Source organism: Sceloporus undulatus, chromosome 3, assembly GCF_019175285.1.
Source record: "Sceloporus undulatus isolate JIND9_A2432 ecotype Alabama chromosome 3, SceUnd_v1.1, whole genome shotgun sequence".
NCBI lineage: Eukaryota > Metazoa > Chordata > Lepidosauria > Squamata > Phrynosomatidae > Sceloporus > Sceloporus undulatus.
The window spans coordinates 64,550,596-64,574,424 of record NC_056524.1 but is presented as its reverse complement, the minus strand read 5'-3'; the positions used below and the strand labels follow the sequence as shown (position 1 = coordinate 64,574,424).

At 40.1% G+C, this 23,829-nt stretch overlaps 1 protein-coding gene across 2 annotated transcripts in view; it reads left to right on the top strand.

Annotated features, from left to right (window-relative positions):
* Positions 1-23,829, top strand: part of TIAM1 (TIAM Rac1 associated GEF 1) — a 274,407-nt gene that overhangs the window by 219,816 nt on the left and 30,762 nt on the right. Inside the window, exons 15-17 of one of the 2 annotated variants that reach the window (XM_042459672.1) lie at positions 3,852-3,938; positions 6,066-6,287; positions 17,673-17,776. In XM_042459672.1, coding sequence (XP_042315606.1) covers positions 3,852-3,938; positions 6,066-6,287; positions 17,673-17,776 — 413 coding nt within the window. Of the gene's footprint in view, positions 1-3,851; positions 3,939-6,065; positions 6,288-17,672; positions 17,777-19,347; positions 19,483-23,829 lie in introns of those variants that run through there. The other variant, XM_042459673.1, reaches the window with a different exon arrangement.

Genomic DNA, 23,829 nt, shown 5'->3' with positions numbered 1-23,829 from the left:
CATTCCTTTCCTTTGCATTTTGGTTTTGCAAGCTTGCATGTAAAGGGTTAGAAGTGTCCTTTTAAGAATAATATTAATATGAAAGATTTGAATTGCTTGCCATCTTAGAGTGTGGTTTTCAATGGTATTTGAGTTCATATACAATTTTAAATGCTATTACATCATTTGTACACATTGGTTTAAAATGCTTTCTGTTGGTCAGCTTTTAAAATGTATTAGTTTTTTAAAATTATGTTTTAGAATGGAGATGAATATCACAAAGTAGCCATGAATGTCTGGCTGAATGGAATAGAATTACTGCTTTATCTCTGAAACTGCAATACAGCACTTTTTATGGCTTCAGTACTTTTAGTTCACAAGATTAATTTTTTTAAAAAAAACCCTTACATTTCTGATGAAATTCACACACGTAATATTTCAGGCATGATGTTTATCTATAACCTATGAAGAGTCCTCTGGGCTCCCTAGCAGAGTAGAAGACAAATCTGATGCCATTCATTTTTGGCTGGGCGTAAATCTGACCTTGGTCCATTGTCTGGTCTCACTCTGCACTCTGATAGTCTGTTGAGGGAGACATGCCCCATTTTGAACAGAATTACTTTTTCTAAGAATCACTAGACTCTCCTGAGGAGATGCTGGTGAACATTGTAAATTCAGCTGGAGTGCAAAGAAAGAGAACACCAAGCTAAAGAGGTCCTCTGGGCCAGAACAATAACTTTAGTAGAGAGAAAATAAACTAGAAAGATTTCCCCCCCGCTAAATCCCAGACTCTGAGGGATTTGGGAAACAGAGTGATTACAGGAAAGCCTAGACTATCTGGCTTCAATAATTTCGCCTTATATGTTGCTAAGCAAAATCTAGCCAACAATTTTAGCAAAAGACCTCCAAGGCCAAGAGGCAGAAAGGCTCTTTTTGGAATCAAGGGCTCTTTGTCAAAGCAGCAAGCAGGAGGCAAAATGAATGTCAGTTTAACTATTGCTTAAATACAGAATGTCTAGCTATAGGTAAGGCTCTTTATCAGGTAGTAGGTGTTCATGCTTAATTTATAGATGATTTCTCCCTATATCCCTTGAGTATTTTACATTGAATAGTTCCTATTATTTTGGAGTTATCATTGTTCCATTTCCCTTGGAGGCTAACTTGAAAACAAGAGGGAAATTTAACCCTGATTTTTCCTGGGCCAGTTCAATCAGAAATTTCTATAGTTCATATGTGTGTGTGTGTGTGCGTGTGCGTGCGTGCGTGCGTGCAAACAAAATCACACATACTATATACAGTCGACCCTTCTTATACACAGATTTTTTTATACATGGATTCAAGTATACACGATTTGAAAATGTTCAAAAAAGTATCCATTTCAAATATCAAACCTTGATTTTCCATTTTTTATAAGGGACACTATTTTGCTATGTCATTATATTTAATGAGACTTGAGCATACACAGATTTTGTTATACACGGGGATCTTGGAACCAAACCCCAGTGTATAACAAGGGTCCATTCTCTCTCTCTCTCTCTCTCTCTCTCTCTGTGTGTGTGTGTGCATGTGATTTTCTTTGCATACAGGAACAGTTGAATTATTTGGGATAATATTATCACAGTGTGTGTGTGTGTGTTCTGTGCCAGTACAGGCAACTTGATGACGCTATTAGTACTTCTTGGTGTGATATGGTCATCATCAAGTGCTGACAAGCTGAAACCATTGTTTTTGTCTGAAGAGGCATCTGATAAATTCTTTGTCCCCTTTGTGTCCCAAATATCTTCTTCTGAAACTATAATAATTCAACTGTTTATTTTTCCTATCATGCTTCAGTTTAGCAGTCCCATCCATAGTGAAGATATTGTCAGAGGTTCACAGATTGACTTTCTTTATATTTTGAGACAAAGAAGCCGCCAGTGACATTTCTGTACTCTGTAGCACACAATGCTTTTCTTTACCCTCCTCCCTTTTTCATAGTGATGAATGAAAGTCCCTTGCTGTCCACTGATATTATGCTGAAGGCAGTTTGACTGAGAATCCATTCCTACCACATCTGCTTCCTTATAGCTGATGGGCAATTGTGTGTTAAATGTATTTTCCCCATGAGGGATGTAAATATTTTGCTTAGTAAACAAAAAGGCAAGCTGCTGCCTACATATCCCTAGGAAGTAATCGAAATTCAGAATAGCAAATGCCCTGTTTAAGAAGTCTTAGTAATAAACAATGCATGATAGTTAACATGTTAACATCCTGCATATTTAGTATTGGGAGATATAAACTGAATCTACCTTGAGACAAAGACAAATGCAGATATCAAGTGTGAGGCACACTTTTAATTCTATGTTGTTGTTGTTGTTGTTTCCGTGTCTTCTCCCCACCCCTTGAATATTTGTTTTGAACATCTTTTGACCTTATCCATAAAAATATGCAGTAAATTGTGTTTTAGTAAAAAAAATAAAAAATATTAAAATCAGAAAAGCCTTCAATAAAGAAAAATATTTGATTTTTCTTTGCTTTCATAATACTCATAATATGTGAAATAATAACAATACAGGGCAGATAATCTTTCTAATACATACATACTAAACTCAAGCCAATTAATAAGGATGGAGGATAATCTTGAAATATATAATTTCAAAATGTTACAAAACATGCTAGCTTTTGTTTAACAAATTAATTTTATCAAAACAGTAACATTTAAAATCACTAAAAAAAATCAGGCAAGAAAGATAGATTTTTCTAATTCTATAAGTAAGAGACAATTTATTGAAATAAATAAATAAGTAAAGGTAGCTTAGTGTGCTAGTCCCCAATGTTGCTTTGTGGCAGGGATGTGGGTGCTGTTCTAGTGGAGAGAAGGACAAGCACAGTAAACCTTTATGACCTTTTAAAGAAGTCATATCAATATTTACCCTTGCTTTTATTATCATGTTGTATTGTAACAATTACTATATTTGTAGATGGTTATTATATGTTTTAAATTTGTAGACTTCTAAAGGCTATTGTTGTTCTAAACCTTTCCACTCCAGCTGGCCTAAGACCCTGAAGTAGGGTTCTTGAGGGGGTGAATAACCATGTAGAGTCCCAGAATGGCTTGAGATGTTCTCCCTGGAAAGGGTCTATCACGTACTTCAACCTGGAGGACGCATAGCTAATTTCCCGTTGCTTTCAATGGAAGGCGAATTTAAAATATTGAAAAGTCCAGTGAAACAACTGTTCATGAATGAAAAGTCCCATTCCACCTGACCTCACCTCTCCATATGCTTTGGCTGGTGCAAGCCAACATAGGATTGAAATGGAGATTGACCAGTCTGCTCCTGTCTGGCCCACTTGGGATTGTTCTTTCCATGTTGTTTGCATGAAACAGTAGCTGCAATGACATATACCAATAGTGCAGTGACATACCTTAAGCAACATAGGCTAGCCTTAAGCACCAATGTCATAACATAAAACGATTATAAGTATAATTCAGATACTGCTGAATTGCTTGATGACTATCAGATTTTAAAGTTGAATTTTAATTAGCTGAAGACATAGTAGTAGTAGTTGCAGTACTCAGGGCTCAGGTGGCTCAAGATGAATCTGGAGAACAGAATTATTTAGTTTGATCCCTAACAAAAACAATGAAGCATGGTGTCTTGCAAAGATGGGTTCTGATTTGCAGAGGAACGTGCAGAAACCTGCTACTATCTGCAGCAATATGTTCAATACATTTGAGTATTCTGAATCTGTTTTTCAGGCAGAGAAGTTGAATGTTTGGGTATAATCTAGTCACATATAAGAACTGTTATTTCTCTACATTTTGCAAAATTATGAAATTTATTTGCAAGAAATTTTAAAATGCTGAGTTTTGTTTCTGATTATTTCCACAGGATTTTCTCTGTCCTCTGTAGAAGAAGATGGGATTCGTCGCCTCCATGTGAACAATGTGAAAGAGACAGGTCTAGCTTTCAAAAAAGGTTAGACATTATCAGGTGTTGCCTTCCTCTTTCAAACATTTTGGAATCCAAGAAAATTTGTCTTTTCCTCTTTTTTGCTCTCAAAGATAATGCTATAATGTTTCTTGTACTGTGCCAATAATAATATGGGCATGATCACAAAAATCAGTACAGTGCATCTCTTTCAAGTTATTTCTCAATCCAGCTGTATAATTTAAAAGGATCTCTAAGCCAGTAGATGCCCTATTAAATTCATGGGGTTGCCATAAGTCAACAGGCAGCTTGAAGGCACAACCACATACATGCACAACAGCATTAACATTGAAAGAAAAATGTACACTCACTTTCTGATCTCTTAAACATTGATAACTTTGTTGTATCTCCCAGTGTTTTTCCTAAACAGACATTTAACAGAACACCCAAAAAAGGGTGATGATCGGAGGCTATTCTACTTTTTATTTTTGTTGTGTGACTTTTCAGACCCTAAATTGATCTTATTGCAGTGTTTTTCTTGGACTAGAACTCTGAGATTAGGACTCAAATCCTTACCCAGCCTTGGAAATGCATTGGGTAATCTTGGGCAAATGACATTATCTCAGTCTCAAAGAAAAAAAATGGCAGCCCTCTGAACAAGAAAACACTGTGGTAGGTTCAGGTTATGTCTCACAAGAAAAATGGTTGGAATGTACAAATAAGATGAGGTTTGTGAAGTTGAAGGCTTTCACAGCTGGCATCCATAGATTTTTGTCAGTTTTTTGGGCTATGAGGCCGTGTTCTAGAACAGTTTATTCCTGATGTTTTGCCAGGAGCTATGGCTGGCATGGTGGCGAAATGTCAGGAATAAACTCTTCTAGAACGTGGCCTCATAGCCTGAGAAAACTCACAAAATAGCTAAAGATCAGCTGTGTGCAGCACTTTGCACATAAAAGACACAATCTACATGCATTGGTTCTCCTGCTGCCTCTTCCCCCAGTGCATCCGGGCAACCATTCAATTCCTCTGGACTGGATGCTCCCCGGCTGTGCAGTAAGGGAGAACAAATGTGAAACCTCCAGCAAAAGAGAAAAGCAAAAATGGCATTTACAAATACTGAAGACCTTAGTTGGTAATCAGAAGCCCGTTACAGACAGGCCTTAAAGCGCGCGCTCTGCGCGTGCTAGGGTTAGAAAGGGGCGTCCTTTCTGGATGTCCCCAACCCTAACACGTGCGGAGCACACACAAAATGGTGGCGGCCGTTCCAGACGGCCGCCGCCATTATGACGTCACGACCATGCCGCATCCAAACGAAGCGGTGCGGATGTGACGTCCTTGTGCCGCGCGAGGGCACTTAGAGCGCCCTTTATGCAGTGCAAGAAGGAGCTCCGTTTCGGAGCTCCTTCTTGGCTTTGCGTCGCTGGGCGCAGTCTTCAGACAGCTGCGCCAGCGACGTGGAGGAGAAAGGGGCCAAGTGACCCCTTTCTCCTCCTCCCCGCCGCCGCAGGGTGTCCTTGGGGCTTGAAGCCCCAAGGACACCCCTTTCCAGGCTGCGGGGAAAGGGCCTTTTGCCGCTTCTCCACGGGCCGGAAAGCGGCGGATCGGGGCCTCAGCAGTTGCCGTTCTGACCGCTAAGGCCCCAGTACAGCGGGGAAAGGGGCGGGTGCACGCCGCCCCAAACGGGCGGTCTGTAACCCGCCAGAGTTTCCCAAATTACAACAGTGCCAAGAACCCTCAACCAGTAAGGTTGCTGGTTTCTGGGCATTGTAGTTCCCAAAAGTAATTTTTCCAACTTCTTAATGGCATCCCATTCCAGACATTATATGGCTTTGCTGCTGCTGGGGGCACATTTATGACTTGTAAACTAAAATTGCTTCCTCAACAATTAACTATGGCGGGACACAGATCGTCCAAAAAGGGCGGTCTGCCACCGCCTCCTTTTCCGCCGGCGGAAATCCACAGCGGATAAACCAAGTGGCTTCCCGCCGGCAGAAAAAGAACCCGCAAAAAGCCGCCCTCAGGCAACCCTAGCACGAATCCAACGCCAATGAAACTTTTTGAAATCTAAAAATACAGGTTTCTGTTTGGAAAACATGAAATCCTTAGGCAGGATAGAAATTCAAGCATAATGGCAATTCCCTTTGTTAACCATGATCTGCTATTTTCTGTCTGCAGGCCTGAAAGCTGGTGATGAAATTGTTGAAATAAATAAAAAAGCTGCTGAAGACCTGAACTCTGCCCTGCTAAGAAGCATTCTTATTCAGCCTTCTCTGTGCCTCACAGTACGGACATACCCTGAGAGAGAGGCAGGTCAAGTAATACAGCTACCACCACGCCGCATAGATGGTTCTCTCGACTTGACTGACAGTCCATTGAGATCAGTCTGCAACAGCCAAGGTACCCATATTTATTGTCATGATGAGCTTATGTTTGGATTTTCAAGTTACAATTTTTGTCATAAATTCTCAATGGAGATTGCTTGGCCATGTAAAACTAGAACCACAGATCATTATGACATGGTATAAAATGGGAACCAGGCAGGCAGATCTTCAGCAACAGCTATGAGGAACAAATTAGGGAGCTGGATATGTTTAACCTGGAGAAGAGAAGTATATGAGGTGACATGATAGCCATGTTTAAATGTTCAAAAAGATGTCATATTGAAGATGGAGTAAACTTGTTTTCTACTACTCCAGATACTACGACACAGAGCAATGGATTCAAACTACAGGAAAAGAGATTCCACTTAAACATTAGGAAGAACTTCCTGATAGTAAGAGTTGTTTAACAATAGAATACGCTGCCTTGGAATGTGGTGGAGTCTCCTTATTTGGAGGTTTTTAAACAGGCTGGACGGCCGTCTGTCAGGAGTGCTTTGATTTTGTATTCTTGAATGGCAGGGGGTTGAATCGGATGGTCCTTGTGCCTCTTCCAGTTTTCTCATTCTATAGCTTCTAATTCTTTTCACAGATTATTATAGTAGTTCTCTTTGGCCCGTTACAAACGGGCCTTTAAGTACGGACTCAGTCTGTACTCGGGTTAGGAAGGGGCGGTGCTTCCGCACCCCCCTAACCCAAGTACGGACTGAGTCCATACAAAATGGTGGCGCCCCTTCCACATGGGGGCCGCTATGACGACATCACGACCGTGCCGCCTCTGTACGGAGCAGTGTGGATGTGACGTCGTCGCTTTGCGCGAGGGCGCTTAATGCGCCCTTTGCGCGGAGCAGGAAGGAGCTCTGTTTCGAAGCTCCTTCCTGGTTTGCGTCGAAGGGTGTAGCCTTCAGACGGCTGCGCCCAGCAACGCAAGGGAGAAAGGGGCCAAGCGGCCCCTTTCTCCTCCTCCCTGTCGCCGCGGGGTCTCCTTGGGGCTTGAAGCCCCAAGGACACCCCTTTCCAGGCTGCGGGGAAGCGGCCTTTTGCCGCTTCCCCGCGGCCCAGAAAGCGGCGGATTGGGGCCTCAGCGGCTGCCGTTCTGGCCACTAAGACCCCGATACACCAGGGGAAGGCGCGCCTACAAGCCCCAAAGGGGCGGTCTGTAACGCGCCTTTGTCCCTACACACCAGTTTCTGAACCATTGCATTCAGAATGCCGACCTTATTTCTGTCACCTTTTATTTTTGTATCTTATCTGTCCACTATTTGGAGAGTTTCATCTGTCACCCAGTGAAGCTTTTTCTTTTTGATTACAGCTAGAGTCTTTTAGAGTCACCCCAAGTATTGCAATGTTTTATGCATTCTTTTTCTTGTTATACAATTTCTAGTTTCCCATGATTCATGTTTCTCACATTCCATGTTCTTCTGATATATGTTATGCAGCTTTGGACTTTCACCTCTGAGCTTGTCAACAACAGCATGTTTAATTTGAGTCCAGTTGTGTCACTAGCCACAGTTGCTACTTGTACTTGTCCTCCACTCTTTCCTAGTAGCTAGCTGAGCACCTTCTGTCTTGCGAGTCTCATCTCGTGACATTATTTCTCATTCCATTTTGGATTGTCTCATCATAGGGTTTTCATGGTAAAAGACATTCAGAAATGGTTTACCAGTGCCTCCCTCTGTGCAGTACTAACACGTGTTAGCTATGATGACACTGCCATTGTCTCTGAGAGATTCTCTACCAGTATCACACACACACCCCACACACACTACTGCTAACACTCAGTAGCTGTTCAACATATTGAGTGTGGAAACATCAGTCTGAAATGGAACAGCCGACCCAGTAGCAGTGCTGCTATCAACATTAACTCTTGTCACACAACAGCACAAAGTCCCAGCACCATGGAAAAGTAGTGTGATAGGTAGGCATTCTTGTTTACAGAATCTGAATTTTACATATGAGGGTTTGGAGCCCTGAGAAAAGCAAGGTGTGCTGGTTTTAAAAATACTACAAATTACTTTTATGAAAGATACTGTCTGGGTTTTAATCTTATATTTATGTTGTAATGTCTTTCTGCCTGACTCCCCTTTCTGATGGATCATAAAATTCTACTTTGTCAACTTGCCAAAAACATTTTAGATGTAGAACATTCTAAACACTTGGGAATATGGCAACTATCTCTTCAGGAGATTTTGTTGTTGCTAGTCTCTCTGTTTATATACTTTTGGACACAAGATGTCAGCAGTGTCCTACTTGAGACCAGTTCAGTGTTGAACTGATTTGGCCACTATACTGTCTACATTTCATTAATAACAAAGCAAAACTGAAAATATAATTGAAGAATATAATAAGAAGAATAAGAATAAGCATAATGGTTTTATTTGTATCCCTCCTCTCCTACAGGATCGAGGTGGCTTACATATAGCTTTGTGCAGTCAGCTAACTTCTACATATAGAGGAATCAAGAGCCGCTGCATGTTCACATAAAATGGGAAGCAAAGCCCCGATAGCTCCTTAAATACATCTCTGTGTTTCTAGGATATAGACAACCTAAGACTTCAGTCACTGTTGTGTTTAGCAGCTGATTTAGACCTCAACAGAAGCAAAACATGTGAAGTAGTCATAAATACATTTTTTCAAACATCTTTCATGTCCTTTAATTCCTGCACTAAATATACACACTATGACTAAGGAGTTAAATTAAGAAAGGAACAGTGAGGTGGACTTGGTTTGTTTATGTAAGTACAGTGGGTTCTTGTTATACGCTGGGGTTTGGTTCCAAGATCCCCCGTGTATAAAAAAATCCATGTATGCTGAAGTCCAATTAAATATAATGTCATAGCAAAATGGTGTCCCTTATAAAAAAAATGGGAAATCAAGGTTTGATATTTGAAATTTATACTTTTTTGGAACATTTTCAAACCGTGGATGTTGAATCCGTCTATAAAAAAATCCATTTATAAGAAGGGCCAACTGTATATTAAGGGAAAAAAGAGTCCATCTCCTCCATTTTGCTACCAGAAGACAGAACAAAAACCAAAATAAGGTTATTTACATCTCAGGAAACATAGTAAGAACTCTTGGCAATCAGCACAATTCCATCTTAATATTATTCTCAGATGGCTGAGGTGCCTGTATGTTTGGAAGCAAAACAGGGACCATCCCAAAATAAGAAAATACTTCACAGATACAGGTGTTCTCCTTCTCCCCTTCCTGCTCCACACAGAGCTCTTTAAGCCTATACAATGACAAAATCACAGTGAGATGATAAATACAGTAACTTGTTTTAATAATCCTGGGTTCACATTTTAACACCAAAGGCAGTTCAGCAATTCTTGTTTGGAGAGAATCACAAACTGCTGCATGTGGTGTAGTGGGTTGAGTGTTGGACTACATCTCTGGAGACTAGGATCTGAATCCCAGCTTGACCGTGTAAACCTGCTGGGTGACCTTGGGTGACACTGGTTGACCCTATCTCATCCTCAGAGGATGGCAATGGCAAACTCCTGTGAAGAAACTTGCCAAGAAAACCTTATGATAGGTTCGCTTTAGGGTTGCCATAAGTCATAAATGACTTGAAGGCACACAAAACAAACAAGAGATTGTGTTGAGGTCTTTTAAATCACAGTGTATAGAAGGTGCTTGTAAAAGGAAAGGAGGAGGGAAACATCTGAGGGAGGAGAGAGAATTGCCTGGCTTCTGCCCTTTGGAGCTTATGATGTCCTAGAGGTGAGTAGTAAAATTGATGTGCATGTTTTTGGAGTAGGTGGAAATAGGTACTTAGAACTTATCCCTAAGTGTTTAGTTATGTAAAATAGAATTGCTGTCACATTGTTCTGCCATATTTAGATTTAAAAAACCCACAACCTTTTGAAAGTTCCTCATGGATTGTTATAAAGATTATATTACCCCATCAACCCAATCAAGCTCTAGCCTGAGTAATTTTGCAGACATGAAACCCTCTACAATTTCTGTTGGACACTTTTGGAGGGCCCAAGGTATTTAGTTCAAATCATAAACTGCTCAGTGTGTGCATGTAGGTACATGCATATGCTTGTGTGTACACATACGTTTTCCTCTCTGCCTTATGATATCAAACAGTTTCCAAATTTCATCTTAAGCAATGTTGCCTTTCTGCTGTGAAGTGGATTATTTCATTTTTATGGCTATATATACTTCACCTAGGTGGGTTACAGACCGCCCTCAAGCGGCCGTTTTCCCACCGCCGCCATTCGCGGCGGAGGGAAACCCCAGCGGCCAGACCGCGAGGCTTCCCGGCACAACAAAAAAGGAGTGCCGAAATGGCGCTCCTTTTCAAAACGCGGAAGTGGCGCCGTGAGGGGTGAAGCACACCCTCACAGCGTCACTTCCGCTGTGACACGTCTGGACGCTATGCGTCCAAGACGTCAAAATGGCGGCGCCCATGTGGATGGGTGCTGCCATTAAGGACGCGCTCCGCGCGTACTAGGAAGAATGGCCGTGAGGAAGGTAAGACCCTTCCAAACCCTAATATGGCCCTTGCTAACCCTAGTACGTGTGGAGCGTGTACTTTATGGCGGTCTGTAACCTGCCCTACAAACTTATTTTCACAAACAGGGCACTCAGTTAAACGAAGTTATGCTGCAACTATAGTACTAATGAGGAAGCTAGCCTTCTATATATTGACACCAACAGTAGACAAAAGTGCTTGAAATGCCAAGTGAAATACCACTCCAGAGCCTTCAGACTGATTCTTCTGTTGTTGCCCTTTCCATTTTACATCTTTTCTGTGTAGTAAGAGTTACTATTGTTCAATAATGTCTTCGCTAGATAAAAATAAATTATTTTAGTCTATTTTTAATATTCATTTATTTACTACATTATTAATCTGCCTAGTTACCGAAGTTTCCTGCATGATGTATAAATTAAAAATATGAATGCAAAGCAGCAACAAAACAATAAATCAACTTTTCTGATAAAAGCAGTATGAAACCAACACATTACAAAACCAAAAGGAAAACCTGTCACAAGAATAAAAAGCATGAAGATTTAAAAAGATAAGAGTTTTCACTTGGTAGCAAAAGGACATAACGTAGCTGCCAAATGAGCCTCTATGATGGGGATTACAGAAACAAAATGTTTTCTTGCTTTGCTTTGCCACCTGGGGGGTCTTTCACATTACACAGCTTTAGCACTATGATTCCATTGTAACTGTCATGTCTACATCCTAGGGGTTTGTACATTAAGGGAGAGGTACTTAGCAGTGATATGCTGTTGTGGGCTCTCCCACTTGTAATATAAAGGATGGGGCTGTGTGGCTTCACCAAAGACCAGTGGGCAGATATGAAAACTGCTAGAAACTAAATCAATACAGTCACCTGCAGTTTTGGATTTTCTGTGGGGATGTTGGTATAGAGATTGTCCAACTGAGGGCCTGTGCTTCAAATATTACAACAGCGCCAATATTCATTGCTCTCCTTATGTGGAGAGTAAGAACTCTTGAATAGGAGACCTTCCTCCTACATGCAGACATCTTGATGCGATTGGGAACCCTGCTTTTTGGGGAGCAGGAACACCAGTTGTGTGGAGAATGTCAACCTGTAGCTAAGCTGTCCATTTTAAACTTTCCACTTTTCACTTAAAGAATCTGATGGAACTATAGATTGTGGGGGCTAGTGCTCTCACCATTTCATGTGTTAGTTGAATAAGCATACATAACAAGTGAATAGGGTTATTGTGATTGTATCTGATAGTCTTCATTAACAATTTAGTTGCTCTGTTCTGGACTAGCAGAAGACAGTTAGTGGACTTCAAAGGATGCCCCACCTACAAATCAATGGAATAACTAAAGTAATATAAATTGATATAGGGTATACTATCATGCATAATATTTGTATGAAAGGAATAGAAGCTCTTATTTGTAATCATTTGCCTCCTATTTTGCTTCTGTGAGTCACTACATTCTGCCCATCTTCCACTCTCAGTTTCCTTAATGCAGTGCAAAAGCAATTGGATAACCAACCATGGAATAATGAGACCAGACACAGAAAGCTGGGTTAAATAAGGGCCCCTTTATTTGATCTATATCCTGTTTAAGTTAATTGAACTTGAAAGGAGCAAGGTGGGGAGCATCCTCAATCCAGCTGAGGCCAGGTGTCTACCTAGACCACCTACTCAGCCTTATTTTGGGCAAAACGCCTGAACCGTGAGGGCAATTCAATCATTGGTTTGCTCCCCAGCCGGCCACTTACTGGAAGGTAAACCCAGGATACTCCCACCCACGTCACAGGACTCTGTAAGTGAGAGCTGACTTGGCCCTGGTGTTGGGAGGGAAGGAGTCGGGTTCCCTAGCACAGCATCCCTCCTTTAAGTGAGAGCAGAACCCCCATGTCAGCCTCAAGGGTAGAGTCCGTCCTCATTGCCTCACATGAGGGGATTGCCATCCTTTAATAACATACCACCCTGCTGCATTCAGACACCTTGTACCCAATGCAGAGACCCCATGGTCTCTGACCATGGAGGTCATCAAAAGAGTACCTTTCCCTGCAGCATCTGTCACTGCACTGATCCAGGTACTTATTATTGTCATGGGCAAGCAGTTATGTTCACAGTCTAATATCTCTTTAAACTTTTCTAGAATGCAATAAACAGGTAACTAATGATGAACAATAAACAATATAATGAATGGGATGCAAATAGAGTCAGTACTACATTCTGCATTTAGACAGCAGTTGCAAGACTATCTAATATTATTAAGCAGACATGATTTTTTTGGCGAGTAGATATTTGCAGTAAAAACTGTCTGTGGCATTTCATTTAAGGCTCAAATGAACAATTGCTTTCTGTCTGGGACTGGTGTCTGTTCTGCAGGAAGCAGATTGTAAAACACTTTTCCTATAACAGGAAAGAATGCCCAGATAACTGTAAAAAGTATTTGTTAGCATATGGTGATAGGATACATTTTCACATGGTTTTAGAGGGACTATTGTTCATAAGCATAAGCTGTTTAAAGTGGATACATGAGGATGTTTTTTTTTTTAAAAAAAAGTATCTGTGAATTTTTTTTAGGCCTTTAAAGAAGGTGCTTAATCTAAATATGTCTACATTAATAGTTTATCAATGTGGGAGTTATAACTTAGCTGTAATTGCAATTATTTGGTATATGTGCATAATTTCAGTCATACGTGGTGAAAAATGTAAGTATTCCATGGTTCTCAGTAGCTTTTGCCCTCTTTAGCTAAAACTCCTGCTGTCAATTTATTTTGTGACCAAACTGCTCTTTTGTTCTATCTATGTGTTGCAGAAATGGGCTCTTATAACTGTGCAGAAATTTGGAATCTTCCCCAGCTTAGTATCTTTGGTGGTAGCCCTGCTCCATCCTCCATACATGCCCCAGCCTATCAAAGCTGGCCCCTCTTAGTTCCTTTTTGTCCACCTTGAGAGCAACTGTTTTGAAAGCCTTCTCTTCTTTCTCGTCTTATGACTGAATAATCTTTTCCTTGTTTTCCCTCTTTTCCTTGTTTCTTTGACACTTTTCTTATTCTTGGTTTAAAAAATCTTCAGATTTCAGCTTGTTTCTTTTCTTTTTAGAACATCTGACGTTCTAAGCACTGCATTTCTTCTGGAAGGAAAGTCTTTCAGATTGGTGAACATTCCCAGTGTTTGTTTTGTTTGGGAGGACATATTGTCAGTCTTATTTGTGTTTGTTGAAATTTTATGGCTCCAATTCTAAAGAACCAAGTTTCCAATCTTAGCCTTTGTTGTTGGGCAAAGTCCCTCCAAGTAGCAGATCAAGCAGCCAAGAACAAGCCCCTGTAGTTGGTGTGCTTTTCATTTGAAGAACCTTCAAATTCTTCTTCAAAGAACTAAAACCAAAATTCTTCAATGGCAACTTTAATTCTTTCTTCCCTCAGTAGAAACATTGGTACCTTTGATCTCTTTGGTAATGTGGCCAAACAGTCTGTGAGATGTGTGACTTCAATTCCTCAACTGTCTGTGACATCTTGAGTATGGAATATAGCAATTCCTCCTCCAACTCAAGAAGATCTGTCTCTTGTAAGCGACTTCAGACTGAAAAAAAATCCTTCTCATCAGTCCATTTCACCTAAACATCATCACAGTTTCAAATCTTCATGGTAGTGTTCTCCATTTCATTTTGTCTTAGCCTTTATTTCTTATGCCAAGATCCTGTAGCAGTGACTTCAGTTGTCACTCTTTTTGACCCAATTGCCTTGGTATTGCAACTGCACCTGAAACCTCCATTGCAGCTTGAACATCAGTCTGATTTATCTGATGCTGTGATTCTGATACTTCTCCTACTTCTCCTTCTACACTCACTTCTTTACCTAGTCAAGTGGTTTGCAGCTCTGCATTACTTTCTCCAACAGAAGCCTCCTGGCTATATGCTGAATTAATTCCACATATGGGTAGGTTGCTTGGGATATACATAGGTGCAAGGCACAACACCAACCATGAAGCCTTTGTTTCCAAGCTCATTTGTCAGTCGTGAAGGAAGATGGCATCCATATCTCTTATTTTTCACAGATTAGAGAGAGTTTATATAGAGTTCAACAGGAAGAGGCTGTTTTCTTATTTAACCATCCAGCCCCAAACTTGTTTTGTTGTGGCAACCCAGGCTAAGAACAGCAGGAAATCACATTCTGCATGTGTGGATAAAGCATCTTTGACTGTCACTTTCTACTCCTCTGATGTGCATGGAATTGAAGTGGTGAACATGCTAACTTGTCCACATAACAACAGTTCTTTTGGGGAAAGTTTTTTTCAGAATTGTTGTTTTGCAATGTTACGTATGCATGGCCACATTCTGCTAGTTTTACTGAAGGTGTCTGGTTCTGCCTGAAGATCCTTTTGATGGAGAGAGTTTTTTTCAATGCAAAAATGGATGAGGCCATGGACTATATTTTAAAAGTAAGATCAGCACAAATAAGACAGGATTTGGTATTCTTTCTCAACAACCCTGGTACCAGCATTCCTACTGGTAACAAGATCACCATTCACAAGATCAATGTTTTCCTTGCCAGGCTTTTGTCAGTTTTCTGTGTCCACCTGTCATCAAAACATATCATCCAAATAATAAATCCACATACTGTTCTGCTTCCTCCTCAAGATAATCTTCTTGAGGTTCAAAGCAGTAGATTTTGATTCCTTTTCACTTACATGCCTGGATTCTGGAGTCACGCCATCCGAGTCTCCATGATTGTATTGCCATCTCAACATCTGGTGCAACATCACTGCCAATTCCTGGGTCTAGCTGGCATATGTATGGGATATACTATAGAGTTATATTGTCTGTCAGTATCTTTTGCACCATGCCACCTTCCAGAGCTCTCAAAAAAGAAATTGCCTCCTTACTAGAGCAAGGAGTTATAGAATGAATATCAGTGTTTGTTGCAGTATGGGTTTATATTTCTTGGTATTTTACCATCCCAAAACAAGATGGTAGACAGTGGCCTATTTTGGATCTCGGAAAGATCAGTCAGTATATTTCCCCAAAGAAATTTCACATAAGCACTTGAGTGCCATGCTTTCTTTTCTACATCATAGCAACTCATTTGTCACTGTAGATTTTAAAGATTATTCTCATATTATGATTCTCATGCATCATTTTAAATTCCTGCACTTTGCAATTATGATATTGCACCAAGTTCTATACTTGCAAATACAGTGCAAAGTACCAATGCAAAGTTCTTCCTTGCAGCTTTTCAATGGCCCTTTACATGGTACTGATATCTCCCCCACTTCAAAATCTGAAGAATAGAACTGTTTCCTCAACATCTTAAGAATTGGTTTCTCCCTCCCTTTACAAGAGAATATTACTCCTTCAAGGCATCTGTCACAACATTGTCAGGAAGTTTATCACAACCTCTCTCTGGGAATGCTGTTCAAACCTTGCTGCCCTGCAGAGCACCCAGTATCTGCCTTCGAGGTTGGGGAGCATAATACAAGTGCAGGATCACGGTTGTTATGGAAGAGGAATTTCCACACATTCTTGTAGTATTGAATGCATTACAGATGTGTGAGAAATGAATGGTTGGCTTTGCAGTTCAAAGTGGAAAGAAACCACACAACTGACCTCTCTCTCTCTCTCTCTCTCTCTCTCTCTCTGTGTGTGTGTGTGTGTGTGTGTGTGTATGTACACAAACAAACAACAAGGAACACACTTCTATCCTCATTCTAAAGTCTGGAACTCCGGGAGTGATACAATACATCACTTAGGAGTAGAAAGCATTGTAGTAGACACTCTTAACTGATAAAGTATGGTGAGTCATGAGTGAACTTTATATTTCATATAATTCTGTTACACACTGGATCTTCTAATCCCATGGTGGCGAACCTATGGCATGTGTGCCAGAGATGGCACGTGAAGCCATTTTAGAGGGCACACAGAGGGCGGGGAAGAGGAGGAACAATTGTGCACCTGATCCTCCTCTTCCCAGGCATCCTGGGCCTTCAGCTGTCTCCAGGGATGTCCCTCCCCCAGAAGGCAGAAGTCCTGCCCTCTGACATCTTGCCCCCTCCCCGGAAGTTCAGTCCCCTGGCACCAGGTGCGAGAACACCTTTGAGTTTGGCCACTTGGTCTCTAAAAGGTTCGCCATCACTGTTCTAATCCAATCTAGGACAGAATTTGTGACCCAGTCGTGAACTTGACAGCATGAAGAATTCATACGTTTTGGATGCAAGGTTGATTGAGATTCTACATGCATCCCGTAAGTCCTCTCAACTGGATCCTTCTGGAAATGCTTTGCTTTTTTATGTTTTCAGCAAGTTTACTGAACTGTGTCAGCCTGATCCATTGGTACATGATACTAGATTTTCTTTTGTCAGATTGTAAGAAGGGATAGGCATAATCTTCTCTTTGAGTCTAACTGGCAGGTATATATGCTCTTGTTTCTTTGTTGATGCAATGTATTCTCTTCATTAACGATACTGTGAGAATTCTGTAGGAAATTATGTTAGCCTATGCAAAGCTAAATTACTTCTCAGACTCTACCATGCTCTGTATACCACTGCAGATTAGGACTCCAATCCATTCATGGATTGAAAAATTATTAATGTAACATGTGTTGTTTATTTTCTTTCCTCCAAGCCTGAGAAAATATATTACTGATCTCCACCTTCTTACCTGCAATCTATAGATTCAGTAAGAATGCCTGTGGGCATAACATGTATGACAAGCCTACACAGTGTGACCATACACCCCAGCCATTTGTGAAATTAACAATATTTTTGAATGCTGAAATGGGGCTTCTGTTATTTGTGGTTTCTTTGTCACTGAAATGTGTTGCAGGTATGGTTCTGGGGAGAGTGACAGTGACTTTCTTTGCTTGTGGTATATTATTATTTGCTATGCTCAGTTCTTTAAATGTTACTTAGCCCATTCTTTCATGCTTGTTTCTTATTCTGGCAGGACACTTTCTCTGCAACAATCAAGACAGCTGTACTGAGACAACTCCAGAAGAGGCAGAAATGCACACCTTGGAGTCCTCCGATGAGGGTGATAAAATCAGCAAGGTGTGAAACTTTCATTTCCACATTGTAAATAGCAAAATATCTGTGGGCTGAAAGCTGGCATGCTAACTTCACAGCTGTATGTGATCAGAGTATCTTTCTCAGGAGACTGTTGATCTGAACATTTTTTAAAAAGTGTTTAGAAATGAAATGGGATGAAACTAATTAAACCCTTGATTATAGCTTTTCCCCACCCAGTGAAGCGCTTAGGTCCCACTTTCCCTATCATAGTTTCATAAGGTGTGGTAGCAATGATCCTGAATCTCAAATACTAAAGATTATGCTTAGCAATTTGATCATATTCAAGCCTGTCTGAACAGCATCTCTGGATTCACACATATCTGACATGCCACATTGATGCTATATCTCCCCCTCCCCTCTGTCCCCCTCTTTCTCTCTGTCACACACACACACACATTTTAATTCTTAAATTGAGCACCTACAAAAATGTATGTTTTTAGAATCTGTAGCACAGTCATCATGGTGGTATTCTACATGAAAACCTATTCCGGACAATCTCTCTTTGGCTGAAGCAAATGTCAACAGTTCTGTTAAAATAGCTGAACTAATTGATGCTTATTAGCATATGAAGTTCCCAGTGTATTTTTATTTTTTTGGTGGTAGCTCTCTGTGCAGTTTTCTCTCTGTGGAAATGAGGTTTCTTTGAAGGTGCATGAACAGAAATTATAATGTGACTTTGAAAGGGCAGTAACTGTAGCTGATGCATAAAAATCCCTGAATGTCATTTGAATGGTGCTTTAAAGTTGAATCTCAAATCATACTGAACATTTGTAGTGCAGAATCTAAAGAATTCTTCTCATTAAAAAATATAAATGAAGTCTGGGCTCTGTGGAGCTTTTCTGTATTTTCTGCTTTATATTTATTTTTCCACCAGAGTTTGGTAATTATGATTTTTGTCTAAGGGCAGACTGACATTGTACTAATTTCTTTGCCTGTGTGTTCTTTTAAAAAGAGATTTTTTTTTTTTGTATTATACATATATTCTGTTACATTCGGCCGTCCATATAATATTCTTTATCCATGGATTCAAGCATCCATGACTTGAAAATATGCCAAAAAAAGTATAAATTCCAAATAGGATACTTTGATTTTGCCATTTTATATAAGGGATACCATTTTACTATGCAGTTGTATTTAATGAGCATCCATGGATTTTAGCATCCATGGATTTTGCTATCCATGGGGTGTCCTGGAAGCAAACCTCTGCGGATACCAGGGGCCCACTGTATATTTGATGAATGCATTAATTTCCATTAACATGAGCGAGGATACTTCATGTGATGGCAAGAAACATGCATACATGCAAAACAGATGGGTATGTATGTATCAGATAAGAGCAGGTACACACAGGATACATGATACAACTAATACAAAAACCATACTTGAGCTCAAAACCTATCTTGTGGGAGGTGGCTCTGAGTTGTGAACTGAGCCACAAGTTATATTGTGTGGGTATCACAGTGGAAAGGAAGGAAAAAGCACTTGGCTGCTGATTTCCTGACTCTGTCATACAAGCCCTTCCTTTGATAGCTGCTACTAAACACTGGATGTCAGCTAAACAGAAGGTACTCCCAGGCTAAAGGCAGCTGCAAAACTTGCATCAGGTCCTAAAACTCAGATACCGAGCTCATATGTCATGCAGAAAGCTATTGAAGCTTCAACTCTAGTTTCCTGCAGAATCAATTACAGTAAGTGATGTTGTTGTTTTCTTTTCAAAAAGCAAGAAAGAAAATACTAATTCTAATTGTTCTTGGGGTATGTAGCCATTAAAACTTTATATATGGTCTGTGCTGGAAACTATGACTCAATTTTAACAAGAAGTACAATTGATGAAGCTGGTTAGTAATTGAAATATATTCCTAAATTACCTATCAATGCATGTTTTCTACCTAGGTTCCTAATTTTTGCATTGATATAATTGTGAGCTTTGCATTGATAGAATTGTTTTTTATTCTTCTTTTCATTTACATTTAACATATATGAAAGTTTTTTTATGCTCAATGTGCAAATTAGTAGGGGAAAAGAGGCTTAATGGTTTGTCAGCTTAACTACTTGAAGCAAAGCATGCATCATTTATGACCAGTTTGATTTAACTATCTCAGTCATTAATTGTCAGTAGGTTTAAATGTACTATCTATGTTATCAGTCTCATGTATAAGTATGCTATAAAGAATGGAAAATTAATTAAGGACTTCATTTAAGTAATACCATTTATTGGTATATCTGAAAAAAATTGGCATGCTCATAACTAACTTTAATATGCTCAAGTGTGTGCGTGTGTGTATTCAAGTGAAACATTTGTAATGTCAAATTTTCTTTTTAAACTTAAAATAAGGATAGGTCCTACTTTGGAGAACATACTTAAGAATTAATGCATTGATTGACTAGAATTTTTTAATGCATTAACTAGAAAAGATCCCAACACAGTAGTATCTTGTAAAACACAAGACCATTAAGCCCTATTCCATTGAGTCATATTTCTATATTTGTATGTAATTAAATACTCTAAAACTGAAAGACCACAAGAGAACATTTGTTTAATTTTTACATTTGGTGGAAGACATGCTTGAAAATTTTGGTGTCCACTTTATTCTTAATTCAGTTTTTGTATTATATCTTTATAAAATTAGATCACATTTTAAGGATTTTGACAATATGACCTTACCTATACTAGGTCGACTTATCCACGGGTCAAATGTAATTATACTTTAACTCTTATTAAAAAGGGAACCATCCCCTGGTGAAAGGCAAAAGTACAATCTGTCTTAGAAGCACTGACCTCCCTCTATTCTCTCTTCCATCCAGCCTTTAGTGTGAGCTAAAACAGTTATGCCTGCAATTATTTTGTAGGTTTTTTGGCATTGTTTTCCTTTGCTTCATCATTTAGATCGTTTGTTACATGCCCCCAAGTTTTACCCTTGACTTATCCAAGGGTCATGTAAAAATCCACAATTTTGCCTCCAAAACCTGCCCTCGACTTATACATGAAGTCGACTTATAGTTGATTATATACGGTGCATCTTCATGGCTGACCTAGAACAATTCCTTTTTCTCTGGCACCCAGAATCCTCTTCTCGCCCTGTGGTACATTGATGATATTCTCATCTACAGCTACACAACAGACATTTCAGTACCACACTATATCGCAAGCCCACTAGGTGCTAGACATACCCCACTAGGTGCTTGATATACCTACATGCTCCCAGTTTCCTCACTGATCATACTATTAGATCCAAGGTTTACAACCAAGCCCTCCAATGCAATCACATCTGCTCACTCCACAAGACAGGGACACCAAACTCGTGCAATCACAACAAGCATTTCTCAAGCTAAGCTACACACCATATGAAGTAAAAAGCAACAACAACATCAACTTCAAACCCAAAAAAACTTGTACTCAGGAGTAATCTATTACAGAGCAAACTGAAGACAGAAAATGGCAGAATCCCACTAGTGGTCACTCCATATCATCAATGACCCTATGCTGGACAATAATCCTGCACTCTCAAAGGAAAGTGCTGAAAGGGTTTTACTTTATTACAGACTCATTCCAGCATTCATATGGTTATTTACTCACCTTGACTATCGACAACATCGTTGCTTCTGACATTGTCCCCCAATGACCATCTAGAACTGGTCACCCCATCACAATACTCACTAGTTTGCATTTCTATTGCTATTCTCTTGGCCTGCTTATGCATATCTGTTTCTAGGTACTTCACTCCATGTATCTGAGGAAGTAGACTGAAGTCTACAAAAGCTTCTGCAATGTGCTGTACATTGAGCTACCTCTATACCAGGGGTAGGCAACCTGCGGCCCGCGGGCCGGATGCGGCCCGGCAAGGCCTTGGGACCGGCCTCAGCTGGGTCCTGCCGCCGATTGCCGCCGGGGCCTTTGGGGGGCAATTGTCTATAGAAGCCTCAGAAACAATCATTTATACTAACATTTTTTTAAAAATTAGCAAATTTTTTCGCGTGTCCTCCATTTTTTTAAAAAAAAAGTGTCTTCCATTTGAAATTTTTGTCCTACATTTGTCCTGGTTTATTTATATATTTAATTTTTTCAAAAATTATTTATTTATTTATTTATTTGGCTTCGGCCCCCCAGTTGTCTGAGGGACAGCAACCCGGCCCCCGGCTCAAAAAGGTTGCCTACCCCTGCTCTATACCAAGTGCGGAAACTTCAGTTAGTTCAAAACATGGCAGCCAGGTTGATTACTGGGACATCCAGGAGTGCTCACATTATGTCAATATTAAAATCACCCCACTGGCTGCCAGTTTGTTTCCAAACAAGGTACAAAGTGTTTAAAGCCCTACGTGTTTGGGTTCAGGTTACCTACAAGATTGCCTCCTCCCATATAATCCACCCTAAACACTCTGGTCCTCTGGCGGACATTTACTCCAGTCAGCCAGGACTAGGTTGGCAACCATCAGCCAGAGGACTTTTTCTTCAGCCACCCCCAAACTTTGGAATAATCTGCTGGAAAAAATTCAACAGCTGAATATGCTGTCTGAATTTAAAAGAGCATTCAAGACCAGTCCTTTCCAGCAGGCTTATCCAGATGATTTTAAATTGTGAATTTTAAATGATTAATTTTAGATGTGGATTATTTTAATATGTGTACATCTTATTTGTCCTTTTAAATTGATGTGTATTTTAACTGCTTTTTGTTAACTGTTGTTGTTCCCCACCTCAATCCATGGGGAGACGATGATGATGCTACCAACATTTTCTTTCTCTCAGTTAATCTCAAAGGTGCTACAATATCACTTTGCATACTAGCACTGCTGTCTTTGAATGCATACATACAGTTGGCCCTCCACATGTGCAGGAGTTAGGGATGCAGGTCCCCCGTAAAAGTGCAAAAAATCATGGATATCTCTAGCCCCTTCCCAAATATGCATGTTACAGTTCCCAGCTGATTCTGCAAAAATATCTGTTTCTTCTTGAGGAGAGGGAGGAGAAGGCCACACACTGCCTTTGGGGTGAATGGGGTTGGGCCATCTGCAGATGGCAAACCCACAGATGGCAAGAGTTGACTGTACTCACATGAGTAGTTTATATCCCCCTATTGTTGCTGCTGCTGCTGCAGCCTTCAAGTCATTTTCCAACCTAAGGTGAATTTATCATGGGATTTTTTTGGCAAAAAGGTTTGCCATTGCCATCCTCTGAGAGTCAGCGAGTGTGACTTGCCCAGGATCACCCAGTGGGTTTCATGGCTTAGTGAGGATTCGAACCCTGTTCTCCAGAGACATAGTTCAATGCTCAAGCCTTATGGAAAACATACAATAAGCCACCTATATCATCTTATAGAAAACATGATGATTTTAGATCATCAGATGATCAGTCACATTTTGCCAAATGACAGTTCAGGAAGACAAGTCAGAGTAAAGGCAGGAACATGACCTCTACTCTGGTTTGGCTTTCTCATTCATCATATAAGCTTATGTGGTTGCCAGCATGCAGTTGACAAGAGGCCTATTCAATTATATTTTGCTACAATGATCAGGATGTGAACATCATGCCATCATTCTGATCGGTCAAGCCTTTTTGTACCATTTTTACTCTTTATTTGCAAAAATGGAGTGGGTGAGATTAGAGTTGTCTTAAATCTCCTATTAGTGTTAAATTCAGTAATAAGCAGGTAACAGGTGTGTGTATGCTCATTGCAACAGTGGTGTGGGTGGAATATTAAGCACTTGTGGTGGTGGTATCATCATCATCATCATCATCATATACAGCACCATCAATGTACAGGGGACTTTACAACAGAATGAAATTTAGAACTACATCAGTAATACTTCCCTGGCACAGCCATCTCATGAAATTCCCACTGGGTGGTCCTCACACAGAGTAATGATTATTTTACAGTGACATTTGAATGGTTAAAGTTTGTTGAACCTACGTTTTCTTTAAAAAAAATTTTTTTTAGCAATAATCACAACACATCAAGATAATTTTTAGACAAGGAAAATATTTAGCCCATGTTCTCTAAAGCTGTCGACTCTCATAATTTTTAATTGGCAAACTGCTT